Source organism: Hevea brasiliensis, chromosome 15, assembly GCF_030052815.1.
Source record: "Hevea brasiliensis isolate MT/VB/25A 57/8 chromosome 15, ASM3005281v1, whole genome shotgun sequence".
Lineage (NCBI taxonomy): Eukaryota > Viridiplantae > Streptophyta > Magnoliopsida > Malpighiales > Euphorbiaceae > Hevea > Hevea brasiliensis.
The window spans coordinates 49,686,435-49,707,671 of record NC_079507.1 but is presented as its reverse complement, the minus strand read 5'-3'; the positions used below and the strand labels follow the sequence as shown (position 1 = coordinate 49,707,671).

At 33.0% G+C, this 21,237-nt stretch overlaps 2 protein-coding genes across 4 annotated transcripts; one reads left to right on the top strand and one right to left on the bottom strand.

The window, feature by feature from the left end:
- Nucleotides 1-2,398: 2,398 nt before the first annotated feature.
- LOC110669386 (uncharacterized) lies at nt 2,399-5,180 on the top strand. Of its 3 annotated transcripts, none has more exons than XM_021831038.2 (2): nt 2,399-3,838; nt 4,860-5,180. In XM_021831038.2, exon 1 carries the CDS (start codon nt 2,635-2,637, stop codon nt 3,832-3,834), a length of 1,200 nt encoding a protein of 399 aa, XP_021686730.2. In that variant the 5' UTR covers nt 2,399-2,634; the 3' UTR covers nt 3,835-3,838; nt 4,860-5,180. The 3 variants fall into 3 exon arrangements, with proteins under 3 accessions (XP_021686730.2, XP_021686728.2, XP_021686729.2); XM_021831036.2 differs by having other exon boundaries at nt 4,855-5,180; XM_021831037.2 differs by lacking the exon at nt 4,860-5,180 and adding an exon at nt 4,124-4,427.
- A 2,371-nt stretch (nt 5,181-7,551) lies between these two features.
- On the bottom strand, nt 7,552-12,957 carry LOC110638757 (ribose-phosphate pyrophosphokinase 1). The gene is made up of 8 exons (XM_058135864.1): nt 12,607-12,957; nt 12,164-12,340; nt 11,444-11,692; nt 10,471-10,614; nt 10,210-10,377; nt 9,258-9,327; nt 8,756-8,837; nt 7,552-8,201 (listed from the first exon to the last, which is right to left on the bottom strand). The coding sequence occupies exons 1-8, from the start codon at nt 12,760-12,762 to the stop codon at nt 8,021-8,023; spliced, it is 1,227 nt and encodes a 408-aa protein (XP_057991847.1). The 5' UTR covers nt 12,763-12,957; the 3' UTR covers nt 7,552-8,020.
- Nucleotides 12,958-21,237: the final 8,280 nt, after the last annotated feature.

Sequence of the window (21,237 nt, the reverse complement as noted above, 5' to 3'; positions counted from 1 at the left end):
ATGTCGATGCCCCTTTTGACTACCAATCTTTCACAGCTGGTTTAAGAGTTGTTGTTCGAAACTCACAGGGTCAGCTAGTGGATGGATGTTCAAGATCTTTCTTAAGCTCTTCTCTTCTTGCTGCGGAAGGCTTAGCAGTTAAAGAAGCAATATGCTTGGCTATTTCCAGGGGTTATACTCCTTGTGTTATTGAATCTGATTCCTTTTAGATTGTTCAGCTTGCTTCTTCTCAAGTGGCTCTTCCATGGGCTCTTGAAGCGAAAATTCATGATATTAGAATGTATCTGTCTCTTTATCCTTCATTAAGTATTGTGTTTAGTCCTAAATGTTCTAATAGATGTGCAGGCTGAGTAGCAAATACAGCTAGAACTTTGTCATTAAAGGCAGGATGGGTAACAAATCCTCCAGCCCAGTTGCTTTCTCATATAAGTTTGGATAGGTATGTTCTTTCTTATTCATGAATGAAATTCATTTCTGATTAAAAAAAAAATAATAATGCAAGTACATGGAAGATAAGAGATAAGATTCTTTATCCTTGTTCAAGGGGAAAGAAAGTTCTTTTTGTGATTTCCAGAGCCATTCAAGAATTTTCACAACTCTCTATTATAATACTAAAATTATTGAGTAAATTAGCTTAATTTTGCTTGCAATAATAAAATACAATTATCATTTTTAATTCTTTTTGAGAATCAGAATACACAGAGATGCACAAGTCTTAGACTTCCAAGTTTGTTTCTTTTACATCATTTTAATGGCATTCTTTTTTTATTTGGTGTCGATCAAAACTCATTAAAATTAATTCTTTTCCTTTGTTTTTCTTTTCTTTTTTATCAGACATCATTTTAATGGTGCTCTTTTCTCTTTATTTGGCGTGATTTAAAAAATAATTATATTAATTTTAATTAATAAAAATATTTATTAGTATAAAATTTTAATTAAAAATAAATATAAAATATATTTTCTTTTTAAATATAAAATTTAATTAATTGATTATTTTGTTATCAAATAAAACTTCGGGTGATATATTTTAATTTATTGTTAACTTTTCAAATTCAATTTAATTCTTGTGGCTACTATTGTGATAAATTATAAAGATTTAGATATTTTGCACAAAATTATAAATTATAGATATAAATATGAATTGACGTAAAAGTGTGATATCTTTAAATAATTTAAATAATTTATCAATTATTGATGAATTCATTACTTTTAATTAGATTTATTATGAAAAATTTATAATTAAATTAATAAAATTAAAAAGTTTAACTAAAGTCAATAATTAGTATAAAAGTTTTTTTTTTTTATCATTCCCTTATTATATTTTCTTGTCAAAGCGATTTTGCATCATTTAGGGAAAAGTTTCCCTTCCTCATTATAATAATTATTTTAAATTTTAATTTAACAGAGAATTTTTATTTATACATATATGGACATAATATTGTTGTGAAAATTGGATTGGACTAGTGGATTCAACTTTAATGTAATTAAAATTATATTAATAATTTGTCTAATTTTCATATAAAACTTTTAATTTATGTGAATTGAGAATGACTCATTCAATCCAATTAAATAACTCATAAACTGATCAATCCATTCAAATATGAAATTAGATGAACTATTTTACTATTAAAAAAGAAATAACATAAATTTATCTTTCTTCATCAACAGTTCAATCTGCTCAAACCATTTTTTTTCTTCTGAATCAATAGAAAAAGGCAAAGCTAGACCTAACTTTAAACCTAAAAAAACATTTCAAAATTTTTTCCCATTTATATAGGATCCATTCCAAGTAAATATAGATTTAAGAATTGTTGAAATATATATATATATATATATGAAATTTATAAAAAAAAAATGGGCAATAATAATTTAAGAAATATTTAAGAATTCTACAGAATATACACATTAAAGAATTAAAGGAAAATTATATTTGAGTAAGGTTTTCTCTTTAAATTATTTTTGAAAAAAATAAAAATATAAACTTTAATGAAAATGTTATTTTTAAAATACAATTTTAGGAATCCCTTCCATTAAAAAAATATTTTAGTAGTATTTAAATTATCTTTAAAATTATAATATTTCAAATTTAAATTATAATAAAAATTAATTATGTTTAAAAAAAATTAAAAAATTACAAGAAAAGAAATTGTTTTTTCAAAAAAAAAAATCTTATCCAAATAAAGTTTTTTATCAAATACTTTTTTTCGAAAAGCTTAATTTTTTTTTTAAAGAAAAAATATTACTTTTTAGCCAATGATATTTTGAAAATTTTTATATTTATGCAATTTCAAAAACTATTTAATTAACAAAATTAAATTTAAAAAAATTAAGTTATGCAATTTTTAAAAAATAAAAATTAATTAATAATTTTTCCCATGGCATATATATTGTGGTCTAGATTTTATGGATTGGATGGATGATGTTCCCCCTGCTCTATGGAGGAAAACATTCCTCGGCCAGTAGCTTTGTCAACATTGGAATTTGGTGGATTTCTTCTTCTCTCTTCTGATCTTTTCTCCGGCCACCGGACGTACTGAGCCCTGTCGTTCATCAATCGTCTTCCTCCATCCTAACAATGATCGGAATTTACTGACCCAAAATTCCCTGACCTGTTAAAGAAAAAGTTGGAGAGAAATGAAGCTCTCTCTCAATCTCCCAGATGATGACAACAATGGCAATCCTATCCTAAAAGCCAAATTACCCATTTCAATATTCAATCAGCCTTTCACTTCTATCTTCACCACTGCTACAAATTCATTTTCAGACCTCCAATTCTCTGTTTCCACCAATTTTCCTTCAGGTCCTTCTCTCAAACTCTCCTACTCTCCACCCACCACCACCACCACTCCATTTTCTCCTATCTCTGTATCTCTCAAGTCAGGTTTAGGCCTCTTTGGCTCTCCTCATAATTCGCCTTTGGTTTTCTCTGCCCATTTCTCCCTCTCTACTGCAAACCCCATTGCCATTATCCCGACTTTCTCCCTCCACTTTAAGCCCCAACTTGGCGATTTCTCTCTTCACAAAAGCACTGCTTCCTCTTCAGACCCTAACCCTGATTCTGATTCTGGTACCCACTTGGTGGATGTATCCCATCTGGATTCTAGCTCATCTTCAAATTTGGAGTTTGGAAATGTATATGTCCCAGACCCAGCTGGGTCAATGGGTTGGCAGGAAGTGAAATTGGAGCCATGTACTGGCAAAGAAAAAGTAGGGTTTGCAAACGATAACCCAAGTGATATTGATGGGGTTTATGCTCATAATGGAGGAATAGGCTTTTTGCCTGACAGGCATTTGGTGTCGGGAGATAGAAAGAAAGGTGGATTTACGAGCGGAGTTGCTGTCAAGGCAAGGACAGTGGTTCCGTTAAGCAAAAGGTTAAAGGTGAATTTGAGGTGGGGTGTGAATTTGCCAGGTGATATGGGACTAAAGATGCCTTATTTGACTGTCAATAAGATTGGGGTGGAGAGGATTGAGGAGGTGAAGGAAACAAAAGAAAAGAGCAACGAGAATAATAAGGGTGATTTGGAGTTGTTGAAGGGAATGTGTTTTTGGATGAGAAGGGATTTGGAGATAATAGAAAAGGAAAATAGGGACATGAAGCAGATTTTGGAGGACATGAGATCAGGAGTCTCGACGAGGAATTTACGACGAGAGAGTACTGGTGTTGGGAAGAATTTGGTGCCAGCTTCAAGTGATAGGTTGGGGGAGTTTAGGCAGTGGAAGAGTAAAAAAAGTGATGAAGCTATTGGGCAAACAGAATTGAAGAAGCCTGCAAATCCGGTTACTGATTTGGAAAGTGAGTTGCAGAAGGCTATAAAAGCTGCTGCTTCTTAACAAGGTTGGAAGTATTTGTTATGCTTTACTCTCTTACTTGTTTAGGATCTGTATAGTACTGAGCTTTCAGTTTAGGTAAATCATGCCACATCTTTAACACTGAATATTCTGAATAAGTAGGCTGCCAAGTTTGATTAAAGTAGTATGGGCCTGCTTGGAAGGTATTAGCAATAGATGTGTGTTTTCTTATTCAAATGCTGAAACATTTGAGGGATATAATGGAATTTATGCACGTATAATTGGTTTATTTTCAAACCATTTGATTCTATTTTTCCTTTGCCTGTATTAGATTTCAAATGATCCGTTGGGTGATTTGAGTGAGGTTTCAACTTTGTCGATTCATTGCAAGTGAACTTCTGATGAAAGTATTAGTATACTAGTTCGGGGGAAAAACCTGATGTTCCTCAGCCCATCATGTGATATGAAATTGCAAGATGTTGAACTTTTATCTGCTTAATGTGCTTTTTAAAGACATGAACATGACAGATGCTGCCTAATAATAATTGCATACTGATATATGCTCACAAATTGGAATCAGACATTTCATTCTGATATTTGTATGAGAAAGAATTAAGCTTCTGAGTTCTGATGCATTATTAGCATTTTAAATTGATCCAAAAATTAAGATTTTTAGGTGAAACTTTATGGTCAAAATGGAACTCAAAATATCAATGGTTTGATTGTAATATTGAATTGACTAATTATTTTGATGCATAAAGCAATTCAATCACTTGTATATGTCCGTATTTAAAATGAAATAAAAGTGAATTAAAGTGTAATATACCTAGCACTTTTCTCTGAATTTCTGAATTTTAAGAGGGGCAAAACAAGTCACCCAAGAAAAACTAAAGGAGGCTGATTCAAATGTTAAAACTCAACATTTCCTCTGTTAATTGACTTACCACATTTATTGTTAATTATTATTATTTTTTTAGCATTTTCTAGTTGGCACAGATGTTAGTAAAACCATGTCCTGCAACTTCAGTAGTCAACTTTACTTAATATCTGATCCATTTGTAGGATAGGATCATTACAGGATGAAGAACAATCAATGTAAAAGTCACTTTGTCCTTCAGGATCCCACAGTTGTGGAAAGGGTGTGTGAGTAGCTTGTCTTTCAATATCCCACATCGATTGTGGAAAGGGTGTGTGAGTGGCTTATATGGATACAAGAACTCTATTAATAAAATAGACGTTTATTCCCGTTATTAAGCCATTTGTATTTTTATCTATATTAAAAAAAGAATAACTGTAAACGCGTCAGTGTGGTGATATTGCTACATCTAGACATATAAGGCAGCATTAGTATGATATTTACAATTTGGGCACCTGATTCGTTTGCTTTAGATTCCTTCTTTCTTTCATGTGGTTATTACCCAGTTGGTATTAAATCAATATTTTAAGGTTTGACATTGCTACATCTAGACATAGAAGGCAGTATTAGTATGATATTTGCAATTTGGACACCTGATTCGTTTGCTTCAGATTCGTTCTTTCATTCATGTAGTTCTTACCCAGTTGGTATTAAATCAATATTTCACGATTTAAACTTCTAGATATTTGATGTGAACTAAGCGTGAAATCTTTAAACTTGCAAATCTTTTTAACATTAGCCTTCTTGGGTCATAAAAATTTTGAACTTGCTTTCAATGCATGCATGGACGTCTCCACTTATCCTATAATGAATTCTAATTCATTTTCCTCCTCTGTTAACTCCACAATTTGTTTCCTCTTCAAAAGTCTGTAATGTCAGCAATTGCTTGTTCTAATACTAGTGCCCAAGAAAATACCTCTCCCCACGTTTGTAACAGTTTTCAAGTGCTCTCTTTTGATCCATTTCTAACTCACAAGCATTAGTAGTTTTGGTTGCAGGTGCTGCTAATAATAATGGTGCTCGGCTAGAGAAATTAAAGTCATTTCTGCTATTTGGATTAGCAAATAGGCTGGTATGAATTGGATTAGGTTCTAGGTTAAGCCTTCTGCTTCTTAAGAATTGCTTCTTTGACTGTTCTTGTAAATTTGCATGCTTGATTACTTGTTCGAGCCACTGATAAAGTTTGAAATGAAATATGGTCCTGTCAATCCAGGATTATGTTTCAACATTAAAGATTTGATCTCTTCAAATCTTTCTTGGTATTTAGTAATTGTTTTGTGGGGATTATTAAATTCAATTATATTAGTAACCCCCTCCAAACCAAGAAAATTCAGACCGTATAGTTGTGTTTTATGAACCGACAACACCTAATACCAGTTATCAACCTTTTCCCCACAGAAATAGGATTGCTAGTTCAACCGATCCTATATTATACTAAAATCCAAAAATACTTTTGGAATTTTCTAGTCCATCCCCTGTGGTTAGTTCCATTAAACTGAACGCATATTCCATGTTAAGTGAAGCATGGTGGATTCATAAACCACAAGGCCCAGTAGATGCGTCATCAAATCAGCAAGGCCACGAGCTGTACTAGGCTTAAACTGAGCTCTCTATCACTAAAATGACTTGGTTTGGTTTGCCAACACTTACATGCCTTTTAATTTTTTTTACACATTGCATCTTGTTCCTACAAGTTATATTCCCGCACTCCCTCTAGATTGCAACTAGGTTCGATTCAAGCTCGTAAGAGCTTGTAGTCTCAGTTGTTGCTTTCCATTGCATAGGGTGGCTCATCTAACTTGGTTCTAACTTCTCTTAGCTCTACCTTCAGGATATAGCTTATTGAATTAGCTCAAGGATCCACTTGAGTCTGACTTGATTAGCATATGGCTCACTGGGACTCAAACCACCATTCTTTCAGGTCTTGGATATACCATTGCTAGGCGTCGCTGCTTTAATACCATGTTATGCATAAATTCTGCATATTTTCTATCTATATACACACACACACTTTGTCTCTAACTAAATAGGAATGCAATCCCTATGATTGTGTTTCTAATTAGGAATACAATATTTGACAAATATATGCAAGATTTAACTTCTCATAACATTAAGGTTCATGGAATTATTCCATGGAGACCTTTGAAATATGTTTTTATCGCTACCCTTCCATCTCTCTAACCACAAGAATTGGCAGTATTCCTGTAATGTCATTAGCATTAGAAGTCGATTCAGGAACTATTTGGATTACAGGATCTTCATCTCTAGATTGAGATTCAGTAAGTTCCATACTTGTTCTATGTTCTAATTCTTTGCCTGAAACATTAAGTTCATGTTTATCATCTTCTTTTTCTCCTCAGATTTTCCATTTGCATAACCTTTTAAGGGTTGATCCCAAAGTTCTCATGCATTAATTTTTCTGGAAAGATCTTGTAGCCTTTGCTCCAAAGACTAAAAGTGATCATCAAGATTCTGAAATTGGTTAGTATCCACCATTTGAAAGTGTTCCACTCAGATTATTTCTTGAAAGGTCCAAGTGTTGCAGATGGTGCAAATTTGCAGTAACCGATGGAATGACTCCTTCCATTTTTTTTTTCTTGCAAGTACATTTCAAATAATTGAGTGAGGTTTAGTCCTGTCAGACTGTTTACTCCAAGTGCAAGCACTTGAAGCATCGCTAAAGAAACAAACTCTGCAAGGATTTTGCCAACAAGATTGTTTTGTGTTAAAGGCATAGTCCTGAGATGGGAGCAATGAGTCGAGTTGAGAGGAATTTCACCTTCTAAATTGGTATTGATGACGATGAATTGCTGCAATCGAAATAAATTATACTAAACTCAAGGTGACCTCATACTAATAACTTTACTAAAACAAAATTGTTGAGAGGTTCAAGTAGAAGAAAAACAACATTTTGCCACAGAAGGAACTGAAACATCAGTAATTGAGCAAGCCAACCCAAGGACCAATTCCTGACATGCAATGTAGAAGTAGATGAATAATCATCAGGCCTATACTTAAAGAAAATAAAAATGCTATGTTGGAGGAGGAGGGATAAAGAATGAGGTTGCAGCCCTTAAACCATTGTATTGATTTTCCTGTCCTAGTATAGTTTTGAACCTATATTCTAAGCCTTGGCCACCTTCGCAGCAATACCCATGAATAAAATTAGAAGGATTCACCTTTATTGGCTAGCAATGGCTGGATAGGAAATTTGACCATAAACAGAGTTGAACGGAGGAAACCAGCTTTGATTAGTTTGGGATGAGGCTTAGTCGATTTGAATTGTATTGCCATTGGATATTTTTAAGTTATTCACTGAAAAATGCTACTCACTGAGCAATCATCATGAACACGCCAAATTGTTTCGCCCAACAGATTAGCTACTGAAAGAATGGTCAACTGAGGGAAATAGTTCTTCTCAGCCACTGGAATTGTGTTTGTAATGATCACTTCTTGAAACAGGCCACTTGACAACCTCTCAATGGCAGGAGGGCTACCAAGAAAAAAAAAAAAGTAAATAATATGAATGAGACACTCACAAACAATATAATCACATATCGCATTTGTACATTCACTGCCATATCATTAAGCAAGGCAAGCAATAAAACTCAACATTTTTACTTTCTAACAATGTACAGGTGAACCGAGGCCCCAGAAGATTCATATTCACAACAATACAATGAAAACTTTGGCAATTTTTCTAAAACATTGACATGCTATAGGGAAAAATGTAGAACTTCTAACAAGATTGGAAGCTTTCTTAAAATTTGGCATATTCATTGAAGATATTTTTGGGAAGAAGAAAAAGAAGTCGACAGTTGTCCTTAACATTTGACTTAGTAAAGTTTGAGCAACCATATATGCTAATGTTTCGATCTAAAAACCAAAACAAGGAATTCCCTGACAAAATGGTGAGAGTTCTAATAGTGTGGGATTCAATATTCTACAAGTAAACTGAGATGCTGAAAAATATAAATGGAAAAACTTGAAATAGATTATGTAAAAAACCAAAAATGCTAACTCAAATGTTGTAAATGAAATTAATACCTAAAAACAGCATGAGTGCAGCATGCATAGACTTCCCTGGCCCCTTCTTGGTGTAAAAGGGCTGCTCCTTTTGCAATTGTCCCTACAATGCATAACCAAATTTAAGGTTAAACACATTATTAATTTTAAGTCTTTCAATCAGACACAAATGCCCATCGATGTCAGTTATTAAGCAGCTTTTTATTTTTATTTTTTATTTTTATCTTTTTCATTCTAAAAAATATAATCAGGCAATGGGAATTTTCATTGGCTAGATTTGATGCCTATTGCCTACTTCTAGATTGCCTCACTTGTTGCAACTACATGGAAGAGCCTAGTTAGTTATCATACAGTATTACAGTTACAACATACCTATTCATGGAAATATCAGTTCTCTTCAAAACTAATACAAAAAAGTAACAAAATGATTTCAGTATTCTTTTTCCTTTTGTCTTTCACCTCTTCAATTTTCATGTGCTAGGATTAGGGTTATGATTGGAGTTTGATAACAAAGATTGCCTACCAGCTGTGTCAATCATGTCATCCACCATAACTGCAACCTTTCCTTTTACATCACCAATAAGGTTCATCACCTGCAACATTGGGGATATTATTAAGGTTGTTTAACAGCATAACCAAAAGTGCAAAGAATAAGAGGAAAGATTATAAAACAAATCTTTCATTTCCTATTCTCAACCGAAGAACAAGTAAACCAGTGCAGTTGTTTATAATACCTATTTAGATCAAATTAGCATTCACCACATTGTTACATGCATGGAATGGAAAATATAGTGGAAAATCTTTGCAACTTTCAGTCAAAAAACACCACACATCAGAAGCAAACTTAATTGTGCATACATAGAGGATATAAAATGAGCAAATCTATTTGGCCAGAGCTATCTTATGACTCCCAAGGTCTTTGGAGTCTATCATTCCCTTTTCATGGTTAATCCTACACTTTGAATAAGCATATACCGTTTCTAGCAGATTTATGGGCTAGTACATAGACTTTATCTTAAACAAAGATGACTACTTCCCGTGTATGTAATACACCAGGAGACATGCAACAAAGTGTAAAAGCAACTGAAAAATACAAAATTTTAAGCATTAATGGGCAAGAACTCCTTATTGCACTATGTTCCACTGACAATGGCAATCAAAAGAATGTCCTTTTGTCTATCTGAAAATGATCTCTAATAAGATGAAACATTCTTTGTAATATTTGAGCTTTTGGAGAATGAAAGAGTCTGTGAGGGAAACAAGTAACCATGAGATAAGACAAATCAGGGAAAGATAAAGATTAAAATTCAAAGGATAAGGGATAAAAAATAAAATTAACAAGAGATGTTTTCAAGTGATATACGAATTTAAAACTTTACGGTAATAAACTTGCAACTTCTGATGTAGCACTATAAAGTAATAATCAGGACATAGAGAAAGAGATAATGCCAGTCAGGATTTTGTACAGCAGTTACCTCAGCAACATTGTGTCCCTGACGCCTTTTGTCCACAATAGCTAAAGGGGCATCAGATAATTTTTTAGCAAAAGCACGAGCTCTTGCAACTCCACCAACATCAGGTGAAACCACTACCAAATCATTAGAAGAAATTGTCTTGCTTGCAAGATAATCAAGAATCACAGGCTACAGTACCAACAGAAGCAATAGTAAATGTATCAGTGAATGCAACATGGATGATAGTCAAAATATAAACAAATTAAAAAAAAAAACAATCACCTGACAGTACAGATGGTCAACAGGGATATCAAAGTAACCCATGGACTGCCCAGAATGAATATCACAAGCAAGAACACGATTTGCACCTGCTTCTGTAATAAGGTTTGCAACAAGTTTGGCTGCAATAGATTCACGACCTTGAGTCTGCAATTAAAAGAAAGTCTACATGACAAAGAGTACATAATGCTTTTAGTATCTCCAAAAATCATGATCAATCGATATGCTTTTAAGGGGACAGGTGTGGTTATTCCCATAGTTATTAAAGGCTCAAGGCACATTAAGGCGCCAAGGAGTCATGGAGTCTAGGAACAAGTCGCAAAGCACAAGCGCACGCCTGAGCGAGGTAAGGCACAAAAGTAAAAAATTTAAAAAATCCATAAGTCAAATAAATGTGACGCTTTTCTTTTTTTCTTTGGCATATATCTTGAATTGGGTTTGTTGGTTTGAGTTTAAGTGGTAATCCTTTTTGCTAATGCAAGTGCTCACTAAAAATGGAAATAAAGAAGGCATGCCTTTATAGAACCTTGTGCCTGGAACAAAGGTGCACACCTAGGCGCAGAAGGTGTTAGGATTCGAGCCTGGTGAGCCTTGAGCCTGATGCGTGCCTTTAATAACTATTGTTATTCCCATACCACACAAAATCAAAATACTAAACATTGCTATCATACAAACTGTTGTATACAATCAAATTCCTCAAAACTCTAATGAGTAAAGAACAAATGGTGTTAAACCCATCCTGAAACTGATTGTTTCGCTTCCATATGCAAGATACCTTCAAACGTAGTATCTTTTCAAAAATGAAAGGAAGAAAGAAAGAAAAACAAATAGATTGAAGTAGTTGCTTATCACGGCAATAAATATTATTTAAATACAAACCAACACTTAGTCGGTTTCCATAACCAAACATGCGCAAAATTTCCACATTTATGTCTGTATCATATGATCTCCAAATATGTCAAGCCATAAAACTTGCCTTTCTATCAGCTCTGGCATATCCAAAATAGGGAATCACAGCAGTGATATTCTTGGCTGATGCTCTCCTACAGGCATCTATCATGATCAAAAGCTCCGTGAGATTCTCATTTGCTGGGGGGCAAGTGGGCTGTAGTAAATATACATCACATCCTCTAACACTCTCTTGCAATTGAACATAAATTTCACCATCAGCAAAACGTTTTATGTTGATCTTTCCCAGTTCCAGGCCCATATACCAAGCAATTTCCTGGGAATGAATGGCATACCATTAACAAGCAAATAATAGAGAAAACCATATGACTTATGAAATGTTTTTTTAACAGGTTATCCAATAAAGTGGAAAGGAAAAAGATCTAAAGATATCACGCAAGACACTGTTGACATGTTTTTGGAGAATAAACTTTAATTAGATGCATACCTACATAGAATAGGAAAGTAGCAGCTTTACGCACCATAGATTAAAATCAACACACGTTAAACAAAATTTCAATTACAAAGCGAAATTGTCTTGGAACTTATCATTGCAGTTGAAGCATTTACACAACCAAAATCTTGATACTGATCACTCAACAACATTATAAACTATTCTAGTAAGAGTCAGTACTCCCAAGGTATGTGAGCAACTCAAATAATTTAGCAAAGCTAGGATTTTGCACATCAATCATTATCTTGGAAGGTTTTTCACATCCTCACAGTAAACACTGCAGAAAATGCTTACCTGAGAAAGAGCAGGATTTGCTGAGCCAGAAAACAATTTCAGCCTGCTACTATTTTTGTTAACAGAATTCTCCTCAGATTCCAAAAACTTGGGAAGAGTCCTTTCATTAAGGATTGGAATATTAGGCTTTGCATTCCTAACGTTCTCAACATTTATCGGTTCAGCCATATCACATCTCTGGCAAAAATAAATAAACAAATAAGATATACACACTTTGATTAACAGCTATTACCACTACAAAATTCCCCTCAAGAACTCAAAAACCAAAAATTCTAAATTTATCAGAAACAACAAGAAATTAAAGTTCATATAAAATGATCTAAATTTATCAGGAGTGGAAGAAAGAAGGGAAGAAAAAAAAAACAAACTCAAGCTAACATCAAGCCAAACAGAGCATGTACATATTGTATAAGCGCGTTTATAAGAAACCATGATAAACTTACAACGCTGTTTAGGGCGAAAGTTTTAGGGCGAGAATCATTTGAAACCATAGATACTCTAGAAGACAAAAGTGATGAACAATCTGAAGAGGATAAGAACGACGGCGTCAAGAGTGAAGATGACTTTTGAGAAGAAGATTGCATGTTCAGTGACGCCATCGGAATTAGGGATTTTGATTGGCGAGTGGGTTTGACAGCGGTGGCAGTGAAGCGGTGAAGTGGGAGTGGTGGTGTTGGTGGTGGTGGTGCTTTATCGCTCCTTTATATGCTCTGTTTGCTTTGTAGCTATGGGCGTCACCAATTTCCGCAAGTTAAGGTCTCCCGGAACAATACCAAAACGACAAGCTGTTTTTGATTGGAACCCATAAATTATAATTTTGAACACCATCCTAATACTATTAAATTAAATTTTATTAATTATATGTATATTTTAGTTTTTATTTATTTAAAAATTAGTAATTTAATCTTAAAAAAATAAATTTTCTAATAAATATAAACATATATTTAATGCAGTTTTTGCACTCCTTAAAATTTATTTAACATATCTTAATAATCTAAAAAATATATTTTAATATGAATATTTAATCTAATAATTATATAATTTATTTTTATATGAGATGAAATTTATATTAAATTTATTTTACAATAATTAAATTTAGTTTAAAAATTTTTGAATTCTTTAATAAATTATTTTTATGTAATTTGGCATTCTTTGAATGTGGACCAGCCTAATTTGAAAAGAGAATTTATAGAAAATTTAGGAAAAATGGAATGGCCATTAAGAAGATTCCTAAAGAAGGATTGGAATTAGATTTTGATATTTAAGTCTAAGTCTCCAAAATAAGAAAGTGACACAAAAATTTTCCAAATTCGTTTAGACTGGGATACTGCCACGTGGCATCTGTGAATGTGATTCTCTCTCTCGGTCAAGGAAATGGGATTGCGTTTTGCATGGTTCGCGTTTGTCGTCAATTTTAGCGTACTCCAAGTTTAAATTGGTTTTTTGAGATTTCATGTGGAGAGTGTGTAATAATTCAAATTTTTAAAATATAAATTTTATATTTTTATATATAATGTTTCAATATTGTTTTATATTATATATTTTAAGTGTTATTTTTAAATATATTTTAGAAATTATTTAATAGTCTAAATTTTTAATTGAAATGATTAGTTTTATAAATTAATATTGAATCAATTTTCAAAATATATTATTTTATTATTATAAATCTTAGTTTTAAAGTTTGATTAAATGGTTATTAATTTGATTATTATTATTATTATTATTATTATTATTATTATTATTATTATTATTATTATACACAAAATTTGCATTTTGGACTTAGTTGAATAAACCTAAAAGGTTTGGGGACTAATAGTATAATTAAAAGTTAAAAAAAAAATTTCAAAACTGCACAACATCCCTCCCCGCCCCCCCATCTTCTCTCCCCGACGTCACTCTCTCTCCCTCACTTTCTCACTCTTGTCCTCCCTTCCAGTCGACCAACAGCATCGCCGGTGAGACACCGATGGGTCCCTCCATGTCAAGACGATCACCAGAAGGCAGTGACACAAAGAGAGAGAGAGAGAGAGAGAGAGAGAGAAATTGTTGGCCAAAATTTGGTTGTTCCGACCAGTGATCGGCTACCCCACTAGTCCCAACCGACTCCTCTCCATCTGAAGAAGCTTTTCCAACCAGTCTCACCACTGACAACCACCAGAATCACGCAAAACGAGTAGAGAGAAAAATAAGTTTTTTCAAGCTTTCCAATCACTTTTCTGGCGATCCGACCTTCGAATCGAAAATCCGAGACCATCGATAAACTCAGCGTGATGAAACCTTTAAGATGGGACCGACCTCGCTCCGATCAGATACCGTTTGAAAAAGGCAGTCATTGGACGATCCTGATTACTTGCTGAGATTTTTAGGCTTTTTAATTTTCAAAAATTAAAAATAATTTTATGATAATTATTGATAAATTTTGGACTTTATTTAGGTGCGATCGAATCAATGATAGCTCACCGGCACCCGGGATCTAGTTTTCAATCAAACCCAGCTGCCCGACAGCTTATCCCGGAATATAATCAATATTATAGTCGATCCTAGCATTTTCAGATGTTTTGGATGCATTCCAGGTGTCAAATTTGGCATAGGTAAATCTAAATTCCAAATTGTTTATTTTTGCCTAATACTAGGTTTAGAATAAAATTCATAAAATATTTGTGAGTAGTCAGAAAATTGTGATTCCTTTTACAATAGCCTTATAATATTGTTAAGGATCGCAGGGCGACTTCATAGAATTTTTTTAAGTTAGTTTGGATGGTTTTTGAAAAATGTTAGTTTTAAACCTTATAACTGAATTGTCTGAATATGTGAGTCTTGCCTCATTTGGAGGGCCCAGGGGGGCCAAGTATAACACCCCTATATTTATTAGTTCTATACATTTCACTGTTCCAGTGATCAGTGTCAGTCTGGATAATCAAGGGGCTTAAAACCATATTTAAGTCACCTAGAAAAGCCACAACTAAAAAACTAATAATAATTACATGAAGGTAAAATAAAAATCAAGAAAGCAAAGTATAATGGGTTAAATGAGCCGAGGCCACAGCGATGGATGACCAAACCGGGAAGTGACTGCAAGTTCAGTCACTGCCCTATTTTCAAGTGGGACCTTTTCATAAGTTTATATCATTGAATTCAAAATTTTTTTACCTTGAGTCACATGCATCATGCAAGATTCATTTTTATCTATTTGATTTCAATCATAAACAACATATTAAAACTCTTTTAATATATTTTTGGATCTACATTTGTTATTTAAGATTTTAGAATTAGCCAAATTAATTCATTAAAACCCTAAATTAGATCAAGAACAAGTGCACTAACCTTTTTGATGCACTGCAGTGTGTTTGGCACCTTTGGGATGTGCCTAGGACACCAGATGTTTTCCCTCTAGCTTGTCCACACTAAGATCACCAATGGCTGCCCCTTGAACAGCTTCTAAAGCTTTTCTAATCAATTAGAAAATCAACTTTTGCCTTTTGAAATATTACAGATATAAACAGGACACTATAAATGATTTCTAGTATTTTTAATTCAAGAGATTGTTGGCTAATCTCTTTGAATTGATGAGAGATGAAGAAGAAGAGAAGGAAGAGGAGCTATGGGTGGCGGCACCAATGAAGCAAATAGCATATTGTATTTTTTTCTTTTCATCCTTTCCCTTATATAGTTAGGTCACCACTTAAAACCCTTGCCACATGTCACCTTTTAATTGGCCGTAGGTTTAATTGACCCAATCACATTGTGCCAAGTGTCAAACCTATATTTAATCTTGACTTTGATCATCTTACATGATTAAAAGACATATGGCAAGCTTATGTGTAATGCCATGTGTCACCATCTCATGATGCCACATGTCACCCTGTGAAATGACCAAAATACCCCTGTGTCTTAATTTTGAGTTCTCACAGGAGAGGTGTGGTACTGGATATGGATAGGATGGATAGATCGGCGTGCGTGAGGTGTGGTACTAGATATGGATAGGATGGAGAGATCGGCTTAAGCTAGTCTCGCTTGGAGCCCAGTCCTTTTTGTGATAAGTCGGGGTGAGTACGGCTTTGAGTTGATTCCGCTGACCCTCGCATTTGGATTATTAAGAGAAAGTCTGGCTCGAGTTGATCTCGCTGACAGAAGTTAGAATTAAGAGAGCTATGTAGGGGATCAACTTCCATATATATATATATATATATATATATATATATATATATATATATATATATATATATATATATATATATATAACACCCCTATGTTTGGTAGTGCGTTCTACTGTTCCGGTGACCAGTGTTGTCCGAACAGTTAGGATGCCTAGAACTACACTTCAATATTGATGAGGAGACATAAAATAATGAAATACAAGAAAAAAATACAAGAAAAATAAAAGAAAAATAATATCAATGAAATGTAACCAAGTTAAACGAGCCGAGAACCATAGCGATGGGTGACCGCACCGGGAAGTCGCGGCGTGGACCGTTGACTAGCCCTGGACCGCTGACTAGCCCTGGACAGCGAGGAACCCTAGAAAATATTTTTAAGACTTAAATAAACATCTATTGAAGTATAAATATCATTAGAAATATCAAAGAAAAATTAATTAATTAGTACAAAGAAAACGAGAAATCGAGAAAATAACAAAACTCGGTGTTACAGAAAAATCAAGAATGCAACCCGAATAGGAGTATTGTGATCATTTGACATCCCAAGTTGTCTTTTGACCTAAATGTCCATTAAAAATAAATAATATTATACTTTGAAAATATCATGAAAAATTAAAATGGTGGTACATAATTTAAATAGAAAAAGAAATGAGGTAAAAAGTGGAAATTGTGAAACTTTATATTAATGAATCTTAACTACACTTAGTACTCCACTAAGTGAAGTTAGTGGACATTAAAATATCCCAAATGGACAGCATAAGTCATCTTCAATCTCCAGAATTTGCACCAGCCAAATGGCCAAAGTGAAAACACCTCCATGCACCATGATTTAGCCATAAAAACCTTAAGCTCCCTTCATTAAACTTGACTTCCATACCTTGGGCAGCATACTAGGAGCAAGAAAGTTAAGTTTTGGTAAGGTTTTGAAGAACTTCAATAGTGGTAAGTGAGTGTTTTCAATTCTTGTTTCATTAAAAGTGTAACCAAAGTTGTGGGAAGTTGATTTATGGAAGAATTTTTGAAGTTTGATGTTTTAATGGAGATGTAAATTTTGGCAGCCATGGAAATTCAGTATATGTAGCTTATTTTTACTTGTTTATGGTTGTTTAAGATGTTGTTATTGATGGCAGCATGGATATGTGTATAATGGTTTGGAATTGGGTATGTCAATGGGGTATGTTCATATTGTTAAATAATGTAAATGAACTTTGGAAAATTCTGTGTTATAGTGTGCACATTGAGAATGGTTACAAGCTATCAAAAATGACCAAAATGTGTTGTTAAATGTGTTAATGGTAAGGTACAAGTCAAAATTGGCATGAAGGAAGTAGTTTGGTAAGTGATGAGAAGTGTGTAGTAGGGCAGTGTATGTTTTGGCTTAGAACCTTAAGTGTGTGACTCCAATTGGTATGAGACCAATTGGAGATGAAACTAAGCACAAAATGTGCCAACTTTCATTGAGGAAGCTTACCTAAATTCTGCCTAGAAGGTGACTTGATAAATAACCAAATCAGGATTAGTTAAAAGCCTGAAAATTGACCATTTGGGCAGTAGTTAGTATTTTGACCATAACTTACTCAAAACAGGTCCAATTGACCAGAAATTTTTATCATGAATAGTTTAGACATAGATCTACAATTCTTATGAAGACACCAAAGCCCAGAAATGGCCAGAACCAAGCCTAATAGCTTGCACAAATTCAGGTACCAAAACTGGCTGAATCAAAAGTGACCTAAAAATGACCTAAAGTTACCATTTTGATGCATTCTGTCCAACATTGGTAAATTGACCATATCTTGGTCTACATAACTCAGAATGACCTGAAATTTTGCCCCACGTGCAATAAGACATAGACCTACAAGTTTGTAGTTTGGACCGAAACCTGAAAACTGAGGGAACTAGGTCGTCCGGCTAGGTCAAAATAGTACACCAAAATCTGATAAATTACAATAAAATGCAATATACTTGAAAATGTAATTGGTAACATATACCAACACTAAAGGGCTATAAAATGTGACATATTGGTAACATTGAAATTGACTTACTTAGAGTGCATCAAGGGTCAACATTATAGGTTGACTAATGAAATGAATTGAAGGGAATAGTATCAAGAAAATTTAAATATTGGATTTTATTGTTAGAAACAAATTCATTGAGTACTGAAACACTTTAAATTATGTATTTCAGTTGATAAGGATATTGGGAAGCATAAGGAACACTGAGTCAGAGCCAAGAGGCATTTATCAGAGGTTTGTGCACAACTAGTTTTTAACTAATTTTGTTCTGAATATTTCATATGGTTAAATGACATATTTTTCTTATGTATTATGTTTAACAAGCATTGGATTTAATTCAATGATTATTGAAATTATTATAGTATGTATAAATTTGGCTTTGTGAAATGGTATTTTCACAAGTATTAAGCATTGTTGTGGATTTAATAAATTATGTTTTAGAAAATTGTGATAGAACATGTTTTGAATTGTGATGGGCAATTTGCATGGAAAAATGCAAATTTATGATTTGGATTGTGATGAGCATAAAAATTATTGGATATTGAAATTGACTTTGAATCGAATTATATTGTGATTTATACTCACTAAAAGGATTGTGATATTATTTTATATCTCACTATAGATGCTTGACTATATTATTACCCGTCTCTCTCATTTTTTGAGAATACAATGGAGTTAGTTGTGTTTTGATTACCATAGTATGTGCACAGGCTTAGATTCTCCTCTTATTAGAGGTTAGATCTAAGTTTTTTATGTTATGGCCCTTTCGAAAGATTTATTATTGTGATGTGTACTGTGCACAATGATTCGACCTCCTCGACCATAGGGAGTTAGAATCACCCCGAAGATGAACGTTTCGGATTAGTCTTGCACAGTTAGTAAGATAAAGAATGGTTTTCGAGATAAAGAATGGTTTTTGAATAGTAAAGAATTGTGATTTCAATTATGATTTATGTATAATTGATTTTATTGGAATTAATCTTTATTTCCAATAAATTGTTGGAATTACCTTAAATGGTTAGTTATGATTTGATAAATTAAATTTTGTGATCAAAGTCATTTTATACAAATGATTTATATTAGTGGCAATGAATATTTTGAGTTTTGAAATTTAATGAGTATCCAGATTTCCAAATTATTTGCTGTAATTTTGCTAAGGTATATTGAACTATGTTTTAAGTTATAGTTGTGCACCACTGAGTTCACCACTCAGTGATAGCTTTGTATGCTGTCGCAGGTGAAAAGAGCATAGATCAATTGAGTAAGCTTCTTTGAAGAGACATTCAAATCAACTCCAGGTATACCCATGTACACAGGTTTTGATGTAATCATGTAATGATATGTATGTAAATTATTTGAGCAGTTGTATAAAAACTCTTGTAAAATATTTTGGTATGTAATTAAATGTAAATTATTGTAAATGTAAATTTGATATTTCATTTACCTGAATAGTTTTATAATATTAATTTTGAGTCTTGTAATCAATGAAATGTTTCTTTTATGACGAGGTTGGTTTGAGAATAAATTGACTTGATTATTAAGATTTGAATTGTGAGTTGAAATGAAGTTATTGGAGTTGTATTTGAGAAAACATATTGGGAGTGTTTTTCCTTTTCAAGTTTGAAGAACTGTTTTCTCAAAACATAGCTGTCACTTTGCCGAAATTTTGAAAAAAATTTTATAACACCAGATTTTAATTGATGATTTAAATTTCACGAAAATTATTTTAAAATCCCTTGTAGTATATCTAATGGGTTATCGCTAGGCAAAGTACGGTAATTCATTAAGTGTACTACGGGATCATGTTACATCTTACGAGGGAGTAGGGTATGACATATATATATTTGATTGATGTGACACATGGCTGTGTGAATGCTCCAAATTATTCTTTGTGCGAATATTATTTGAACTTAGTTGAATGTGTTGATATATGCTGCATTTCATCCTTAGGGATACATTAGCCCTAGATAATTATAGAAATTGTATTTAAAATCAATATTTTACTCTATGAGTCAAACGCTCACTCCTGTTTACCCTATTTTTTTAGGCTATAGGAGAATTTCTTTTCAGAATAACCTGCTTCTTTTCTTGTAGGTTTATCAGCGTCTACTCATTTATATTATTATTTCATTAATTTGTAATTTAGAACTATGTATGTGCTGGCAGTAGCATTGATCTTGTCAGGGACTATGTTAATTTAAGTTTTTGGTATTAATAAATGAAAATTTTTTATGATATTTAAATAATTTGTAAATGATTGTAACAGGGTTGAGCTAGGCTCTACTAGCTTTAGTTTCTGATGATTATCGGGGGGTTGGCCCAAATAAAAATATAATATTTTATTTTATTTTATTTGCATGTTGGGCCTCAATTTTTGGCCCTGGTTATTGATTTGAGAACAGTAAAACTTACTACGAGCCTCATGTCACACCTTATCCCTCCGTAAAGCATAATATGATCCCGTAGTATACCTAATGAATTACCAAACTTCGTCTACTGATAACCCATTAGATATACTATAAGAGATTTTAAACCTTTTCTTATTTCTTTTTTACAGTAGTGAGCACTTTTGACAGGTGTTAAAAATTTTTTATCAAAGTTAAATCACATATTAAGTCTAAAATAGCCAAAATTTTATAAAAATTTTGGCAGAGTGCCATCAATATTTTGAATAAAACAATTCTTCAAAAACTTGTCAAAAAAACACTTCCAATATATTTGTTCAATCCCAAACTCCAATAATAGTTCAACACAAATAAATTTCTCAACATTTGTCAAACTCAATTCAACATCAATTTTCAGTATTTCCAAAGATAGACTACAAAATAATTGAGTAGTTCAAAAGCTGAGATAAGAAATAAATATATTACAACTTTAGTTTACAACTGCTCAAGACCAAGTA

What these genes read in the sequence shown, in the direction of transcription:
- LOC110669386 (XM_021831038.2), top strand. Translation starts at nt 2,635, where the DNA reads ATGAAGCTCTCTCTCAATCTCCCAGATGATGACAACAATGGCAATCCT.
- LOC110638757 (XM_058135864.1), bottom strand. Translation starts at nt 12,762, where the DNA reads ATGGCGTCACTGAACATGCAATCTTCTTCTCAAAAGTCATCTTCACTC. An exon ending in CTTTCGCCCTAAACAGCGTT is followed by an intron (nt 12,341 to 12,606) that starts GTAAGTTTATCA and finishes TATTTTTGCCAG; the next exon opens with AGATGTGATATGGCTGAACC. An exon ending in TGACATGATTGACACAGCTG is followed by an intron (nt 8,838 to 9,257) that starts GTAGGCAATCTT and finishes TATGCATTGTAG; the next exon opens with GGACAATTGCAAAAGGAGCA.